At 25.1% G+C, this 16571-nt stretch overlaps 5 protein-coding genes across 5 annotated transcripts in view; 2 read left to right on the top strand and 3 right to left on the bottom strand.

Moving 5' to 3' along the window:
* Positions 1 to 999: 999 nt before the first annotated feature.
* Positions 1000 to 2592, bottom strand: PmUG01_12022500 (casein kinase II beta chain, putative; the record flags this gene model as incomplete). The annotated part of the gene is made up of 2 exons (XM_029006429.1): positions 1000 to 1689; positions 2164 to 2592. The coding sequence occupies 2 exons, from the start codon at positions 2590 to 2592 to the stop codon at positions 1000 to 1002; spliced, it is 1119 nt and encodes a 372-aa protein (XP_028862919.1).
* A 2427-nt stretch (positions 2593 to 5019) lies between these two features.
* Positions 5020 to 6594, bottom strand: SPECT1 (sporozoite protein essential for cell traversal, putative; the record flags this gene model as incomplete). The annotated part of the gene is made up of 5 exons (XM_029006428.1): positions 5020 to 5393; positions 5742 to 5815; positions 6007 to 6137; positions 6258 to 6340; positions 6528 to 6594. The coding sequence occupies 5 exons, from the start codon at positions 6592 to 6594 to the stop codon at positions 5020 to 5022; spliced, it is 729 nt and encodes a 242-aa protein (XP_028862918.1).
* A 2933-nt stretch (positions 6595 to 9527) lies between these two features.
* On the top strand, positions 9528 to 12395 carry MyoA (myosin A, putative; the record flags this gene model as incomplete). The annotated part of the gene is made up of 3 exons (XM_029006427.1): positions 9528 to 9623; positions 9762 to 9899; positions 10176 to 12395. The coding sequence occupies 3 exons, from the start codon at positions 9528 to 9530 to the stop codon at positions 12393 to 12395; spliced, it is 2454 nt and encodes an 817-aa protein (XP_028862917.1).
* Positions 12396 to 13397: 1002 nt separating this feature from the next.
* On the bottom strand, positions 13398 to 13939 carry PmUG01_12022200 (DNA-directed RNA polymerases I, II, and III subunit RPABC4, putative; the record flags this gene model as incomplete). Its single annotated transcript, XM_029006426.1, has 3 exons — positions 13398 to 13420; positions 13560 to 13652; positions 13879 to 13939. 3 exons carry the CDS (start codon positions 13937 to 13939, stop codon positions 13398 to 13400), a joined length of 177 nt encoding a protein of 58 aa, XP_028862916.1.
* Positions 13940 to 15801: 1862 nt separating this feature from the next.
* PEPCK (phosphoenolpyruvate carboxykinase, putative) overlaps positions 15802 to 16571 on the top strand; it is a gene marked incomplete at both ends in the record, with an annotated part of 1764 nt that continues 994 nt past the window's right edge. Inside the window, one exon of the mRNA XM_029006425.1 lies at positions 15802 to 16571. This exon is cut by the window's right edge and continues 994 nt beyond it. Coding sequence (XP_028862915.1) covers positions 15802 to 16571 — 770 coding nt within the window.

Below are 16571 nucleotides of genomic sequence, written 5' to 3'. Positions count from 1 at the left end.
GTGAATAACAAAAAATAAAATTTTATCATTATACATAATTGCATGTGTACATAATACATAAATACACACCCATTTACATATATAAAGGGAGAGAGAGATATATACGTATGAACAGGTAACCATATATACACACATTTAAATGAGCACTTGTACACGCACACGTCCATACACATGTTCATGCACATTATATAAATCCACTTGATTAAAAAGTTAGATTAATACAAGGATGCATTTTAAAAGGAGGAAAAAATTATTTTTGCGCAAATGGTTAACATAACTACGCATGTACATATTATTATAAAATAAACAATTTTACTAATATTTAAAAAAAAAAAAAATTAATAATAAAAATAACCCATGTTCCTAATATATAATAATATGAAGTTGCAAAGAATAAAATGTTAAGAAACAGTAAAGAAACAAATGTACGATTTTATATGAACTATGTATGCATGTATGTACATATATATATATATATATATATATATATATATATATATATATTTATTTATTTATTTATATATACATACCAGTACACTTAAATTTTAATTAATTTTTCGTTTTTAATTATTTTGGCTCTTTTTCTAATTCATGAAAATTTTTTATTTATATTTTTTTTTCTTTTTTTCCCCAACTATAACGGTAAAAATATAACAAAATACACAAAATTACAACATCAAAATATTGTTACCGTTATGATATAATGCTAATAAGTAAAGCTGCTACATATCTGCTTGTTCTTAAATACATGCACATTTATTCATATTTGTTGAAATTTTGTTCATATCTTTTTTAAACATTTATCTTACGCATTTACCTTACACATTTATCTTACGCATTTATCTTACGCATTTACCTTACACATTTATCTTACGCATTTACCTTACACATTTATCTTACACATTTTTTGTTTCAGTTCATCACTATCACTTGTGCAGACCAATTATAATGCAACTGCTTATTTCCATGTGCAATATGGAAGATAAAAAAAAAAAAATTCTAAGAGTATTCCTCTGACGATTCGCTATTATCTTTGTTCATGTCCATATATAATGTTTCTCTTATATCTCTGTTTATAGTAAAACCACATATCTGAGGAGTGTAGTAGATTTTTTTTTTATCTGATTGAATGTTAAAGGACAGCGCAAAAAATGAAGCAAAACTGGTACCAAAATAGGAACCATCTAATTGGTTAATTAATGAATTTTTATGAGGATAATATGTTTCACAACATCTAGGACAGTATAAAAGTGGACTTAGAAATTTCGGTACTTCTGAAATTGCAGTTGGTAATAATTTTGCATTATCACAATATATACTTGGACATGTACCATATATTCCTGATTTATATTTTTCTCTCATCAATGCTAAACCTTTTGAAGTTAAAATAAAACGACTATGTATCAGTCCATATAAACAAGCAGCATTTTGTTCATATATGTCTTTATTTTTATAAATCTCTTCTGATCCTCTATTTATTTCATCATCATCTTCATCATAATCATCTTCTTCATCGTCATCATCGTCATCATCATCATCTTCGTCCAGAATTATTTTCAATAACTTTTTAAAATGAGGTACTTTATTTTGTAACCCAATTAAATTAAATTCGTCCCTTATAAAATCCTCATCTACTTCAATTAAAAAAATATTTTGTTTTAACTGGCAAAACCACTCAATCCAAGAAACCTAAACAGTGCATGTAAAATTGAAAATAAAATGTGCGCCACGTTCGCGTAATACATAGTTTTACTGTTAAAAAGGTAGCCCTCCGGTCTATGCACACATGGGCATGCACACTTACAAATACACGTATAAACAGATAATATGTTTATACATACATACATGCACATATAAGCAAATGTCATACAAACACAAAAGTACAGTGGAGTATGAATTCAACTAAATTTAATATTAGAAAGATGCTCGTTCGTGGGAGAATTCTATATGCTGCCATTATAGCACCTTATGTTTCGATAATTTCACGAACATATGCAGGAAAATAAAGATATTTCTCGTAGCTCCATCAACACAATAACAGGATTTGTTGTCAAACGTGACTATCATCCCGTTATTACTATTAACTGTTTCGTCTTTTTAGCTTTTTTTTTTTTTTTTTTTTTTTTGTTCTTCTTTATATTTCTTATGATATATATATTTTACCGTGGCTTCGTTAAAATCGTCTTCATCATATTCATCATCATCATAATCATCATCATCGTCATCATCATCGTCGTCATCATCGTCATCTTCCTCATCATCATCTTCTTCTTCTTCTTCTTCCTCCTCTTCCTCTTCTTCCTCCTCTTCCTCCTCTTCCTCCTCTTCCTCTTCTTCCTCTTCTTCTTCCGCCTCCTCTAAAATAGGATCACTCCTCTGAACATTATTATCACCACCACCATAATTACAATAATCATTACTATAATCATTAGCATCACCATCAAAAACATCATCAGCGATTTCATATTTTACATCCTCCCAATGTTCTGCTCCCTTACCACAGAGACTTTCATCAGATACGTTCATTCCTTCTTCTTGATTTTCATCTTGTACTATTTCGTTTGAGCTTTCATTATATGACATAAACTCCATAATATATTTTATATTATTATATGCAGAGAGATAATTCCTCGATTTTTTTTAATGAACATGCATATATTTTATTTTGCCTATTCTTACAAGTATATTACAGTTATATTACTTTTATTTTGCTTTTATTTTTCTATTATTTTATTTATTTTTTTTTTTTATTTAAATTGATATTTATGGTATGGAAAAAAAAATAAAATGTGGAGCTGTAAAATTTAAGGTACTAAAAATAATATAAAAACATAATATTGGTATTATAATATACATACATAAATACACAAAAAAATATATAATACTTATATAACTCAAACGTCAGGATCAACTGTTTTTCCTTTCATCATTCTCATTATATTTTTTTTCGGGAATTACGTAAATATGGGACCTACTGTATACATAATAATATATACATACGTACATAAACACTTACATAAATACGTATTATATATATATATATAAATACCCGTGAGGAAACAATTAGTCGCAAATTACAAATTGCGAACGAATACGTTAATTAAAATATAATTACCTATATATAAGTGTAAGTACAAGCATATATATATATATATATATATATATATATACATATATTTATAGTATATTGCTTACGCTTTCTATACTACGATATTCAAAACAGGTATAAAAAAATAGCACAATATATATCACGTACACAGAGCTTGTACTTAAATAATGAGGAGTCATACTTTTAAAGTATGAACAAATAAAAATACGGAAAACTAAAAATGCTTCAACTAGTATATGAGCAATTAAGCCTTGAATCGAAAATGTTACGCTGCATACAAAAATATATGCATGTATGTATGTATAAGCATATATATACATGAATATATATATGTATAACGGGAGATACATGGTATTATAAAAAATAGGAAAAGGCCTAACTAGGATAAATATAAAAATAAATACGATGAAACATTTTGTTTCCTTAGAGTACCTATCTATTAATATATGTATTTATGTATATATGTAAGTATGTATTATGCATGTACGAATGTATGTACACACCTGAAGTATCATATAAATTATACTCAGTAGCAGCAAAAAATATACCTTCTCACTTTGTAGCATAAATGACGTTTTTAAAAAATTAAGAAATAAATAAAAGGATCCCCTAAAAATTCATTTATATAGTCATATTAATATTACGAAGATATATACTTTCAGTAGTTCATTAAATTCCTACCAACATGATACACTATACTAATAGTTCTAACGTATAATACGAGCCTGTTTACGAATGCTTATATATATATATATATATATATATATATACATATATATGCGTAAGTGCATATACTATGCATAAGCACATAATATTTTTTTTTCACGTTTGCAGTTTCGGTTTATAAGGAAAAACCTTTTTGCAAAAAACTTTTCTCTAAAAAAATCTTTTTTCTTTTTTATTTCATACCCCTTTGTTCCATTTTTTGATTTATACAAATGAAAGTTAACTACATGTGTAAACCGTCAAAATTTTTATAACGAATGGAAATAAAAAGTAAATTTAATTCATGAACTCTACACTTCATTATAGTGAACTCCTATTCAACTGGAGTGACTTTACGTTTATTTTGGTTTACAAATTTTTTAGTTTTTTCAATTTATTTTTGTTTTGTATACTTATTATGGGGAGAAAAACAAGATGCTAAGTAACTCCTAAAAAAAAGCTGCCTTTATATATATGTATATATTGCTGCCTAGAAGAGAAAACAAAATACAGTAAATTTTATGAAAACATTGACATAGAATAAAAAATCAGGAGGATTTATAAATTTGTGTGAGGCATACAAGTTTTCTCAATATATTGTATGAATTACAACTTTGTTATGAGGAACATATTTTTAAAGACTTGCGTGTAAAAAGCCATTATGAATAAAAACAAAAAAACAAAAAAATAAAAAAATTTGTTTTAAATGAAATAATAAATTACGAATAAAATGCTAAAAGGTACAAAACAAAAAAAAAAAAATAAATAAATGCATAAAATGAACTGATAAATGGAAAAAATGTTGTATTATGTATATATAATAGAACAAGAAAAAGATAAATAAAAAGCCTATGGGAAATTCATAAGTATAACAGAAAAAAAAAAAAAAAAAAAAAAATTTTATCGAAAATGTTTAACATATTTGGTGATCATATACATACATAATATTGTAAATGAAGCTTCGTTTTTTGACAAATTAAAAAAACAAACAAACAATTATACACACACATGCTAAAGCCCACGCCTACACACAGTTAATTTTTTTTTTTTTTTTGTCTAGTATTATATAAAATCATCTTCCTTTTTTAAAAAATATACTTTCCGTAACGCTTTTAAAAATATTCATGCATATATATATAAATTGTGGGGGGTTATATTTTTACTCTTTAAGTTTTGAAGTATTGAAGAGGTTAAATTTTATACCATTACTTCAATATTTGATTTAAGTCCGTGGGTAGTTCATTAATTAACATGTTTAGCTTATTTGTAAAATTATCATAAAGAGGGGATATAAAATTAATCAATTCAGTTGCTTTTATATCTTGATTTTCCTTACCTTCATATTTTATGAGCTCCTTTTTTAGTTCATCCGATATGTTATCATCATTTTTTACAGCCTCTAATGTTTCTTTTTTTACGTCGGAGTTTCCAAATTTTAAAAGTGTATGATAGTTAATCATAGTACTCAAATGAATCAACTTTTTTAATTTACTTAAAATTAAATTGAATACCTTTTTAATTTTCTCTTTTTCGACTTTCTCTTTTGATTCTGAAGAATTGAACATGATGCCTTTGTTGTCTGCAAAGGAGAAGGACGAAGTAGAAGTCATTATTATTATTATTATTACTACTACTATTACCGTTATTATTGTCATTATTATTATTACTACCATTATTATTGCTGTTATGCATACAACGTAAAATAAGATTTTTTGTGTTATATCCTAGTAACATAAACGCTCGAGGACACATTTGCTTACATGCCCCTCAATATGACTTTGTTTTAATGTATAGAGCAATATAACATTTTATTTTAAAGTATTTTATTTGGCCATGAAAAAAACGGGGGTATGAATATATATATATATATATATATATATATATATAAATATGTGTACATACATGTATGCATATATATGTATATTACTTTCGATAAACTCCCTCACAAGTCCTTCTATTTTGTTCAATTTTTCTTCCACAGAATAGCTGTATTTTGACACACTTAATAAAACAAAAGACATGTACATTTATGTGTATGTATTTAATATGGGATGTACAAGAATATTTTACAGTACTTCATATAGGTGCCTATTCGCAAGCAAATGCAGTTTCTTGACTTGTAATTTTTTGAGCACCAAAATTGAAGCACATATATAAGAAAACAAAATGACAATTTATATTTTTAAACAAACCTTTTTGCAATATCATCGGATACATCTTCGAATGATGCCTCTATGTCGAGAAATAAATTTTTTACAATAACTTTGGTAGTGTTTATATCATTACTGAAATCTTCCGTAATTTTTTCAATATCTTCCAAGATCTAAAAATAAAAAAATATCTGATAAATTTTTTTTCTTATTTTCTCTTCTTATTTTCTCTTCTTATTTTCTTTTTTTGTTGTCCTTCTATACTGTGTACATATTTTTAAAATGGTACTTACCTGAATTTTCGAATGTTCATCATCCTTATCTTTTTTAATATATTTATTTACAGTAATTTTATTTTCTTTTGACAAAGGATCACCTATAAAAAAAAAATTAACACGTTATTCCTTAATTACCATCAACACGTTTTTTGGACATTGTTTTTCTTTTTTTTTTTTTTGTGCGCATTTTTATATTTTATGATATGTCCAAAAGTGATGATTCTCATTTTGTTGCACTAAAATTAAGCTTCATTTCAAAATATATGAAGTATTATCGATTTTAACTTGATTCAAATGATAAGGAAAACTTCAAAAATGTTAAAAGGAATAAAAAGGAAATTGCAAGTTTCATTTTGTTAAACATTATATATGAATAAATCTAATGAAAGGGGAATTAAAGGTGTTCATTTCAAATCATCACACACAACTCCTTTGAAGAGCGATTTTTTTTCGTTCATATAAAAGTAAAAATTATATTCTCTTTTCTGTGTAACAAAAGTCGGACAATTATAAACAAATCATAAGTAAAAAAATAAAAGAAAAAATATTGTATAATGACAATAATTATATATAAAATTAGAAAGCATATATATTTAACAAATTATTTTTGATTTTAAAAGGAAGCAAAAAAATAAGCAATTTTCTTTATACAGTTCTATTGATTTCATTTCAAGTCTCATTTTTTAAAAATAAAGACAACATAATATTTTGAGAAAAATTCCTTGTCTGCATATATACAACTACGATATGTATGCATATCAAACATTTTTAATTAAAAATTATGATCATTTTAATTAAGCCTTAAAAGTTAAAAAAAAAAAAAAAAAGTGGACAATTATGTAAAGCTCAGAGGGTATGTCTATATGTATGTATATATACATATATATATTATATGTATATATATACATATATATGAGCATGCAGAAGGAATTACGGCTAGTTGGACAAAATAAAGGTATTAATTTGCTTAAACTTTCACATTCCGATGAGAGTAAAAAATTGTAATTGAACTTATACTCAACAAAAGGAAATTAAACATGATCAATGTGTAAATGTGTATACATATATACAAACACACACTACGCTATAAAATGTGAAAAATGCGAATATTAAGAAATGATGGTTCATATTAAAAGAAAAAATTTACACATTAAGTGAAAAATTTTTTATGCATGCACAAGTGAAAAGGAAAGGAGAGGAAAACTAAAGCTATGAATAAAAATTAAAAAAAAAAAAAAAAAAAATTTTATCTAAATGAAGTCTCCCAACTTTACAATAAAATTAATTTCAAAATTTTATTAAGACATGAACTTTAAAATTAAAAGAAATATCACCTATAAAAGTTAAAATTTTTTTCCTGTTTTTTTTTTTTTAAAACAATTTTTTATAATTTATTAAGCCCATAAATTAGCATTATGTAGGAGTAGTACTTGTAACATGTAATAAATAAATGCTGTTTAAGAAAAGAAAAAATTATAAAAAAAAAGTTATATGTTGTTTTTTTCTTTTACGATTAGGCTTCTACCAAAAGGTATGAGATATAAAAATACATATGATTGATAAATCGTATGCACGAATATACCTAGTTTTATAAGAAACTAGCTGCTATCGTGTTTCCTACACATTTACGGTAAAACGTTAAGTTTACTTGACTTTAGGCTGTTATTTAGCTCGAACAAGCAAATTGTGCATATATTTATATATATACATATATATATATATGTATGGACGTATCAAGTAGTAACCGTCTGAGCAGAAGCTATTTACTGGTTTCCTCTTATGTGTTAAAGAATGAAAGTTATAAGAGTAGTGTAAAAACTGAGTAAATTTCGTGCTATATATATGCCTACATGACATAAATAAAATTACACTTTTAACATTTTCATTCCAAAAATAGATATTTACATGTATGTATATATGTATATATGTATATGTACATATATAAGTATATATGAAATAAAACATAAATATCAAAAGTGTTTACTGATTTTTACGAAAATATTTTATCTCACAAAAAAAAAGTACAATTATGAATATTAAGAAATGCTAATTTATTGTATTGAAAAGTTATGTTCCTAGATGTATGTAATAAAAAAAGTAGAGAACGAATGATTTTATTTTTTCCTTTTATTTTTTATCTTTATTTTTTATCTTTATTGTATTTATATATAATGTATTATATATATTTACATTTATTTATATACTGCCATTAAGTTATAATGCCAAAATCAAGTAGTATCTTAGTGGGTGATATTTCATAATTAACAAAAAATATATAAATATTATATATATATATATATATACATATATATATATATTAAATAAATATTATACCTCATCGGGAAAGAATGAGTAAGCTATGTTTTCGAGAACAACGTTGTAACAAAGAATAGATTTGTTCTGTTCTTAACATTATCTAAAAAATGAGATTAAAAATAAAAGCACTTTACTTTTTTTTCTTTTTTTTTTTAAATAATACATAACTTATTTGATATTCAATTCATTTCATATTTATTTTTATATAAACATAAATATGCTTATTTGGATAAATAAAATGCATAAAATATATATATATACATTTATATATATGTACATAATTATAGATATGTTTTTTTTTTTTTTTTTTTGGATATATTTTAAAATATATAGCTTTTTGTAATTTTTTTTTTTTTTATTATTTGCACACTATTTGTAGTACAGAAGAAAATGCATAAATATTATTAATTGTACATACGTTAATGCATATCTAATATGTATATGTTAAAATATATCAAAAAAAAAAAAAAAAAAAAGCTTTACAGTTTCTTCTTATAATAAAAAATTTTTTTTTTCTTTTAATTTACCTGATAATTATGTAAATATTATTATAACAATTTATTTACTGTTAATATTATAATATATTTTTTTTTTTTATTCTTATATTCACAAGCTTAATTTTTTTTTTTTTTTTTTTCTTATTTTTTTTTTAATATTTTTACATGAATATAATAAATTCTTGGCTTTTTTTTTTTTTTCTGTTGTAAAAATGTTGCTTAAATACGTTCTTACAAGTAACATATTTTTTTAGCAACTTTTGTTCTTTTTGTTCTTGTTCTTGTTCTGTTTTTTTTTTTTTTTTTTTTTTGGTTACTATTTTTTTCTTTAAAATTTTCTATTTTTAACCTTTTTTTATTTACATATATATACTTAGTACCTCAATTTGTACTTTGTTCCTTTTAAAAAATTTTTGCTGTTTATTCTTATTGTATATATTTTTTTTTTTTATTTATCGTTCATGCTTAAAAAATGACTGTTACGAATGAGGAGGTAAAAACGGCAGGTAAAATTGTTAGAAGGGTGTCAAATATTGAGGCTTTTGATAAAACTGGAACTGTTTTTAAGGTAACATTCACATACATTATTTAACCTCGGCTCTGTGGTATATATTATGTATATATATATGAAATATTTGCGTATATATTTTTTTTGTGCATTTTTAAATTTGCGTTACTTTAAATAAAAACTATTCCATTTCTATAGGGATATCAAGTATGGACCGACATATCTCCAACAATAGAGGAGAACCCCAACATTATGTTTGTCAAATGTGTTGTACAACAGGGATCTAAAAAAGAAAAATTGACTGTTGTTCAAATTGATCCCCCTGGATCAGGAACTGTTAGCAATAATGAAACGAAAAAATACCAAAAATTATATGCACATATATATATATATATATATATATATATATATATATACATATATACAGTAACATTTTTAAAGAATTACGTGCACTTATAACAACATATTGAAAGTGAAAATATTAATGTTGCTCTGTTATAGTTGTTAATGTTAATATGCGTATATATGTGTATACATGTCAGTATACATATGTGCATATATATGCGTATACATATTTGATATATATATATATATTTTTTTTTTTTCCCTTAGCCATACGAAATTGATTCCATGCATGCTTGGAACTGTAACTCACAAGTAGATCCTATGTCGTTCGGTGATATTGGTTTACTGAATCACACAAATATTCCTTGTGTACTTGATTTTTTAAAACACAGATATTTCAAAAATCAAATATATACCACGGCTGTTCCTCTTATTGTTGCAATAAATCCATACAAAGATTTAGGAAATACATCTAATGAATGGATTCGTAAGTATCGTGATACTACTGATTATACTAGATTACCACCACATGTATTTTCTTGTGCTAGAGAAGCTCTTGCAAATCTTCATGGTGTGAACAAGAGTCAGACAATTATTGTTTCTGGTGAATCCGGTGCAGGTAAAACAGAAGCAACGAAACAAATTATGAGATATTTTGCCTCATCAAAAAGTGGTAATATGGATTTACGTATACAAACAGCAATGATGGCAGCAAACCCAGTTCTTGAAGCTTTTGGTAATGCAAAAACGATAAGAAATAATAACTCGTCACGTTTCGGTCGTTTTATGCAATTGATTATATCTCATGAAGGAGGTATTAGAAACGGTTCAGTAGTTGCATTTTTGTTAGAAAAATCACGAATTATAACTCAAGATGATAATGAAAGGTCTTACCATATCTTTTATCAGTTTTTGAAGGGTGCTGATAGTAGAATGAAATCTAAATTTAGCTTAAAAGATGTTAAAAGTTATACTTTATTGAATCCAAATTCAACAGAAGTAAATGGTGTAGATGATGTAAAAGATTTCCAAGAAGTGTTAGAATCATTGAGGAACATGGAATTAACAGATGATCAGATAGATGTAATATTTTCAATAGTGGCTGGTATTTTAACAATGGGAAATGTTAGATTAGTAGAAAAAGCAGAAGCTGGATTGACTGATGCTGCAGCTATTCTTGATGAGGATATGGCAGTATTTACTAAAGCATGTGAATTAATGTTTTTAGATGCTGAATTAGTAAAGAGAGAAATATTAATTAAAGTTACTGTTGCTGGTGGAAATAAAATTGAAGGTAGATGGAATAAAAAAGATGCAGATGTGTTGAAATGGTCTTTATGCAAAGCAATGTATGAAAAATTATTTCTATGGATTATCAAAAATTTAAATACAAGAATTGAACCTGAAGGTGGGTTCAAAGTATTTATGGGTATGTTAGACATATTCGGTTTTGAGGTCTTTAAAAATAATTCATTGGAACAATTATTTATTAATATAACAAATGAAATGCTTCAGAAAAATTTTGTTGATATTGTTTTTGAAAGAGAATCTAAACTGTATATAGACGAAGGAATATCAACGGATGAGTTAAAATATACAAGTAATAAACCAGTAATTGATTTACTATGTGAAAGAGGGAAATCTATTCTATCTTATTTAGAGGATCAGTGTCTAGCACCTGGAGGATCAGACGAGAAATTTGTAAGTGTATGTGTTGCAAATTTAAAGAATAATGAAAAATTTACCCTAGCTAAAGTTGCATCTAACAAAAATTTCATAATACAGCATACAATAGGACCCATACAATATTGTGCGGATAACTTTTTACTTAAAAATAAAGACTTACTAAGAGGAGAATTAGTAGAAGTAATTCAAGGATCTAATAATGAAATAGTACAAAAATTATTTGAAGGCCAAGTTATAGAAAAGGGTAAAATGGCTAAAGGATCATTAATAGGTTCTCAATTCTTAAATCAATTAACATCATTAATGACATTAATTAATAGTACTGAACCACATTTTGTTCGTTGTATTAAACCAAATGAAAATAAGAAACCTTTGGAATGGTGTGAACCCAAAATTTTGATTCAACTTCATGCTTTATCTATTTTAGAAGCTTTAGTATTACGTCAATTAGGATATTCATATAGAAGAACGTTTGAAGAATTTTTGTATCAATACAAATTTGTTGATATATCTGCTGCTGAAAATTCTTCTTTTGATGTTAAGGCAAAATGTGCAAAAATATTAGAGATATCAGGGCTTTCAACCAATATGCTTAAAATAGGAAAAACCATGGTATTTTTAAAACAAGAAGGAGCAAAAATGTTGGCCAAAATTCAAAGAGAAAAACTTGTGGAATGGGAAAATTGCGTAAATGTGATTGAAGCAGCAATTCTTAAACATAAGTATAGAGAGAAGGTTAATGAGAACATACCTTCTCTCCAACGAGTTCAAGCTCATATAAGAAAGAGATTAGTTGTATGATGAATGCTTGGCGCAGAAAGGGCCGAATGAGAGGGAAAAAAAAATAGAAAAAAAAATTAGATAAAATAAACAATAAATTATGAATAAAAAATAATAAAAAAAAAAAAAAAATCCCTATTACTACTTATGCAAAACTAATGTATGCATTTTTTTTCCGTTTACATGAACCACCTACATATTCCACTACCTTTTTTTCTGATATATTTTTTTTGTCCATTTGCCAAAAATATATCTCCTTTTCGGTTCATGGATATGATTTTTCGCATGTAGCACATTTTTCTCTTACACAAGTGACGTATTACATAATACTTGTAATATGCACACATGTATGGAATTATATGTATATTCCCCCTTTTCTACTATTTTTTTCTTTTTTTCGCTATCTTTTTTCTGTCATCTTTTTTTCCATTTTTTCCTTTTTCCTTTTCCCTTTTTCCTTTTCCCTTTTTCTTTTTTCCTTTTTCCTTTTTTTTTTTTTTTTTTATTATTGAGTTGTACATTTAGTAGTGATATATATACATTCATACTTACAGAATATGTACATACAGAGATATATAATATGATACGACCCGTGCGAGAACTACTCTGTAAGTTAAGTCTATCTCGATAAATACTCGAAAAATAAAAAAAAAAAAGAGCTTTATTTTTTTCCCATTTATGATAAACATTAACGTATTTAAAAATTGCACACGCGCATGTATGTACATTACGTACATATGTATATATATATGTATGTGCACTTATATTAAAGTTTTAATTTTTTTGTGTGCCAAGATTGTTTTGTATATAAAAACATAAAAAAATTTCAACGTTATCATATCTTTTAATAATAATAAAAAAAAAAAAAAAAAAAAAAAATATTCACGCTTTTAATTATAAAAAAATGTTTACATCCTGGAGTGTTGTAAGTTAGCGTAAATTTTTAAAAGGAGAAAGTAAAAAAATTATACAAGCAAAATTTCATACAAAAAAAATGAAAAATAATAGTAATTCAAGTTTACATTAGCGAGCTTCATATTGCATAACTATAAAAAAGAAAGGGAAGAAAAAAAAGGTAAATAAGTGGTGAATATGGAAAATAGCGATAAAAAGGAGGAAGTACTAATGGGGTATAAAACAAAATATAATATTGTTTAATGAATTTTCAAAAGATACAATTATTACCTCTTCTACTTCTTTTCTTAAAGAATATTTTCGATCCACAGTTTTTGCATCTCAGGGAAGCATTGGGTGCTATAACTGTATCAATTCCGCATTCTTGTAAATAACAAAAAAGGAAAAAAAAAAAATGAATAAAATAAATAGGAAACTTGCCTTTAAGGTTGCCACAAATATATATTGGTGTATGTGTGTATATATATACCTATTTTGCATATATATACACACATACATACGTACAAATATATTATAGCAAACATTACAGATTAACAAAAAACGAACTAAAAGGTGCATATTTTGAAATTCTTTTTCAAAAAGAATGTACCTCCACATATATAAACAACAGGTTCCGCTGATATATCTTCGTCTTGTTCTCTTATATACATTGTTTTGTATACTTGTATATTTAGGTAACACGCTTCTTGTTATTTATTGGAACCTCATAAAAACTTGCTGATGTTCGAAGCAGTTCTCACTTTTTATAATGTTTGTTTAGAAGTATAATATATGAACAAAAACTTACTAATCTTTCTTTTATTAACTATAAATTTGAATTTTTCACAAAAAAGTAAAAAAAAAAAAAAAAAGGAAAAAAAAAAAGGCTTAATAAAAATTTCAAATGTTATACTTTCAATACATAATAAAAAAAAAAAAAGAAATCTGATATTTCTTCATGCAACATTTAAAAAATTGAAAATTTACCGTGGTACTTATATATAATGTATTTCAAATAAAAAATTAATTGATAAAATTTTATTATATTTTATAATGTTACTGCTAATAATTTATGCATATTCTTCGGAATTATAATTTTTATATCTCATAGCTGTTTCCGTATTTTTTTGTCAATATGACTGAATTATAATTCTCGAAAAAGGGGAATTATATGCATATATATATAATATCTATATGTACATAAATATGTATATTTAATTATCGTATACAAAATATATATATATATGTAACATTAAATATACAATATATGTAATGTTTATATACATATATATACATGAATAGGGATTGTTTTAATAGCAATTATTTGAACAGTAAATGACTATAGGCTGCAGTAGGTACAACGAAAAAAAAAAAAAAATACGCAACGCTGTTATATTTAAAAATATACAATTATTAAAATAATAATGTAAAGCTACTTCAAAATTGACATAAAAAAAAAATTATACTAAAAAAATTGGCTTTTATAGTAAATTGGAAATGTTATAATGAGAATAATATATTTAATATATAATATTTGCAACGTTGTTCGATTTTTTATTTTTATTTTAATTATAGAAGTAAAAAAATGAAAGCAAAAATTTATACTTAAAAAACATATATTTATAGATCATAAATTTCTTTTTTTTTTTTTTTGTGTTTATTTTGTTAAAAATTAAGAAATCATAAATGAAATGAAAAACACACATTTATATGTTTTATAAAATGTTTTTGAAAAAAGTACAATTTAAGAAAAATTAGTATAATAAAATAATAATGAGGCATTTCATATAAATTTGTATTTTTTTTTTTTTTTTACAATCTTTAATTCTCTTATATAGCAGTAGTTAGTAGTGCAGTTGTATATATGCAAAAATGAACAAGGCTTTTTTTTTTTTGAATGTACGTATATATAAATTATAAATGTCTATTCATAGGTCCATTGTATTATTCATATATAAATAGATATAAATGTATGCATAAGTATATATATTATGCTTATGTACATATATATTTATAAACCCATGTATTGACATGGTTACTTGTATTGATATATATTTATTTTAAAGCACTGCTCACCTATGCTTTTTTTTTTTTTTTCTTATTTTACTTTTTCATATGTATTTACATATATATTTTTGTGAGGAGATATAATACCCCTGTAAATTTTTTGACAATTAGTGGAAAATACTGTTAAAAGGTACATAATATAATTACCCCTTTTTACCGCCAGTTGTTTTATTACATTTATGTGCTTATATATATATGTCTGTATGTGTTTAATTTTGTATATATCTATAAACGAGTGTACACGTATATACGTACACTTTTTACTCTCGCAAATATGAACGCTTAATAAAGATTAATTTTTTTTTTTTTAATTTGTTTATTTTTAGCGCTATTATAACATCATCCTGTTTTATTTGAGACATATTTATGTACACACCATATATTGTTTAATTAAAAAGAGGAGAAAAAAGTAAGAAAAGAAAGCAAAAAGTGCAAAGTGAACTAAGTGAAGTGACCAAAGTTTGAAATGGCAGCAATCGCGCAAAAATCATCATCAGATTACGACTTGGGCGAAAAGATGGAAGACATAAAAAAAATAGTAATTGAAGAAGTAAGAAGGAATTTAGTGTATAATAAACCAGTAGGACCCATAATGAGCTCAAAGGATATATTAACCTTAAGTCAAGAACAAGAATCGAAATTCAATGAAGAAGTGCACGAATTAGGTATACATGTGAATAGTATACATCATAATTCTACTCCTGCCTTTTTATATGAAATGGCATTAAAATATGAATCGAATTCATTCATTACAAGCACAGGAGCTTTATGCTGTATATCAGGGGAAAAAACAGGTAGATCTCCATCAGATAAAAGGATAGTTAAAGAGAACAGTTCAGAAAATGATATATGGTGGGGTAAAGTAAATATACCAATTAAGGAAAAATCTTATGAAATAAATAAAGGTAGAGCAATTGATTATTTAAATTTACAACCTAATTTATATGTAATAGATGCATACGCAGGTTGGGATGAAAACTGTAGAATAAAAGTTCGAGTTATAACATCAAGGGCATATCATGCATTGTATATGTTAAATATGCTTATACCACCAAAGGAAATAGAAGAAATACAAAATTTTGTTCCTGATTTTATTATTTATAATGCTGGTGACTTTCCGTCCAATAGGTTAACTGATGGTATGTCCAGTAAAACATCTGTAATTATAAATTTTGGCGCAATGAATATGGTAATTTTAGGAACACAGTATGCAGGAGAAATGAAAAAGGGTATCTT

Source organism: Plasmodium malariae (genome assembly GCF_900090045.1).
Source record: "Plasmodium malariae genome assembly, chromosome: 12".
NCBI classification, from domain to species: Eukaryota; Apicomplexa; class Aconoidasida; order Haemosporida; family Plasmodiidae; genus Plasmodium; species Plasmodium malariae.
This window is presented reverse-complemented; position numbering and strand designations above follow the sequence as displayed.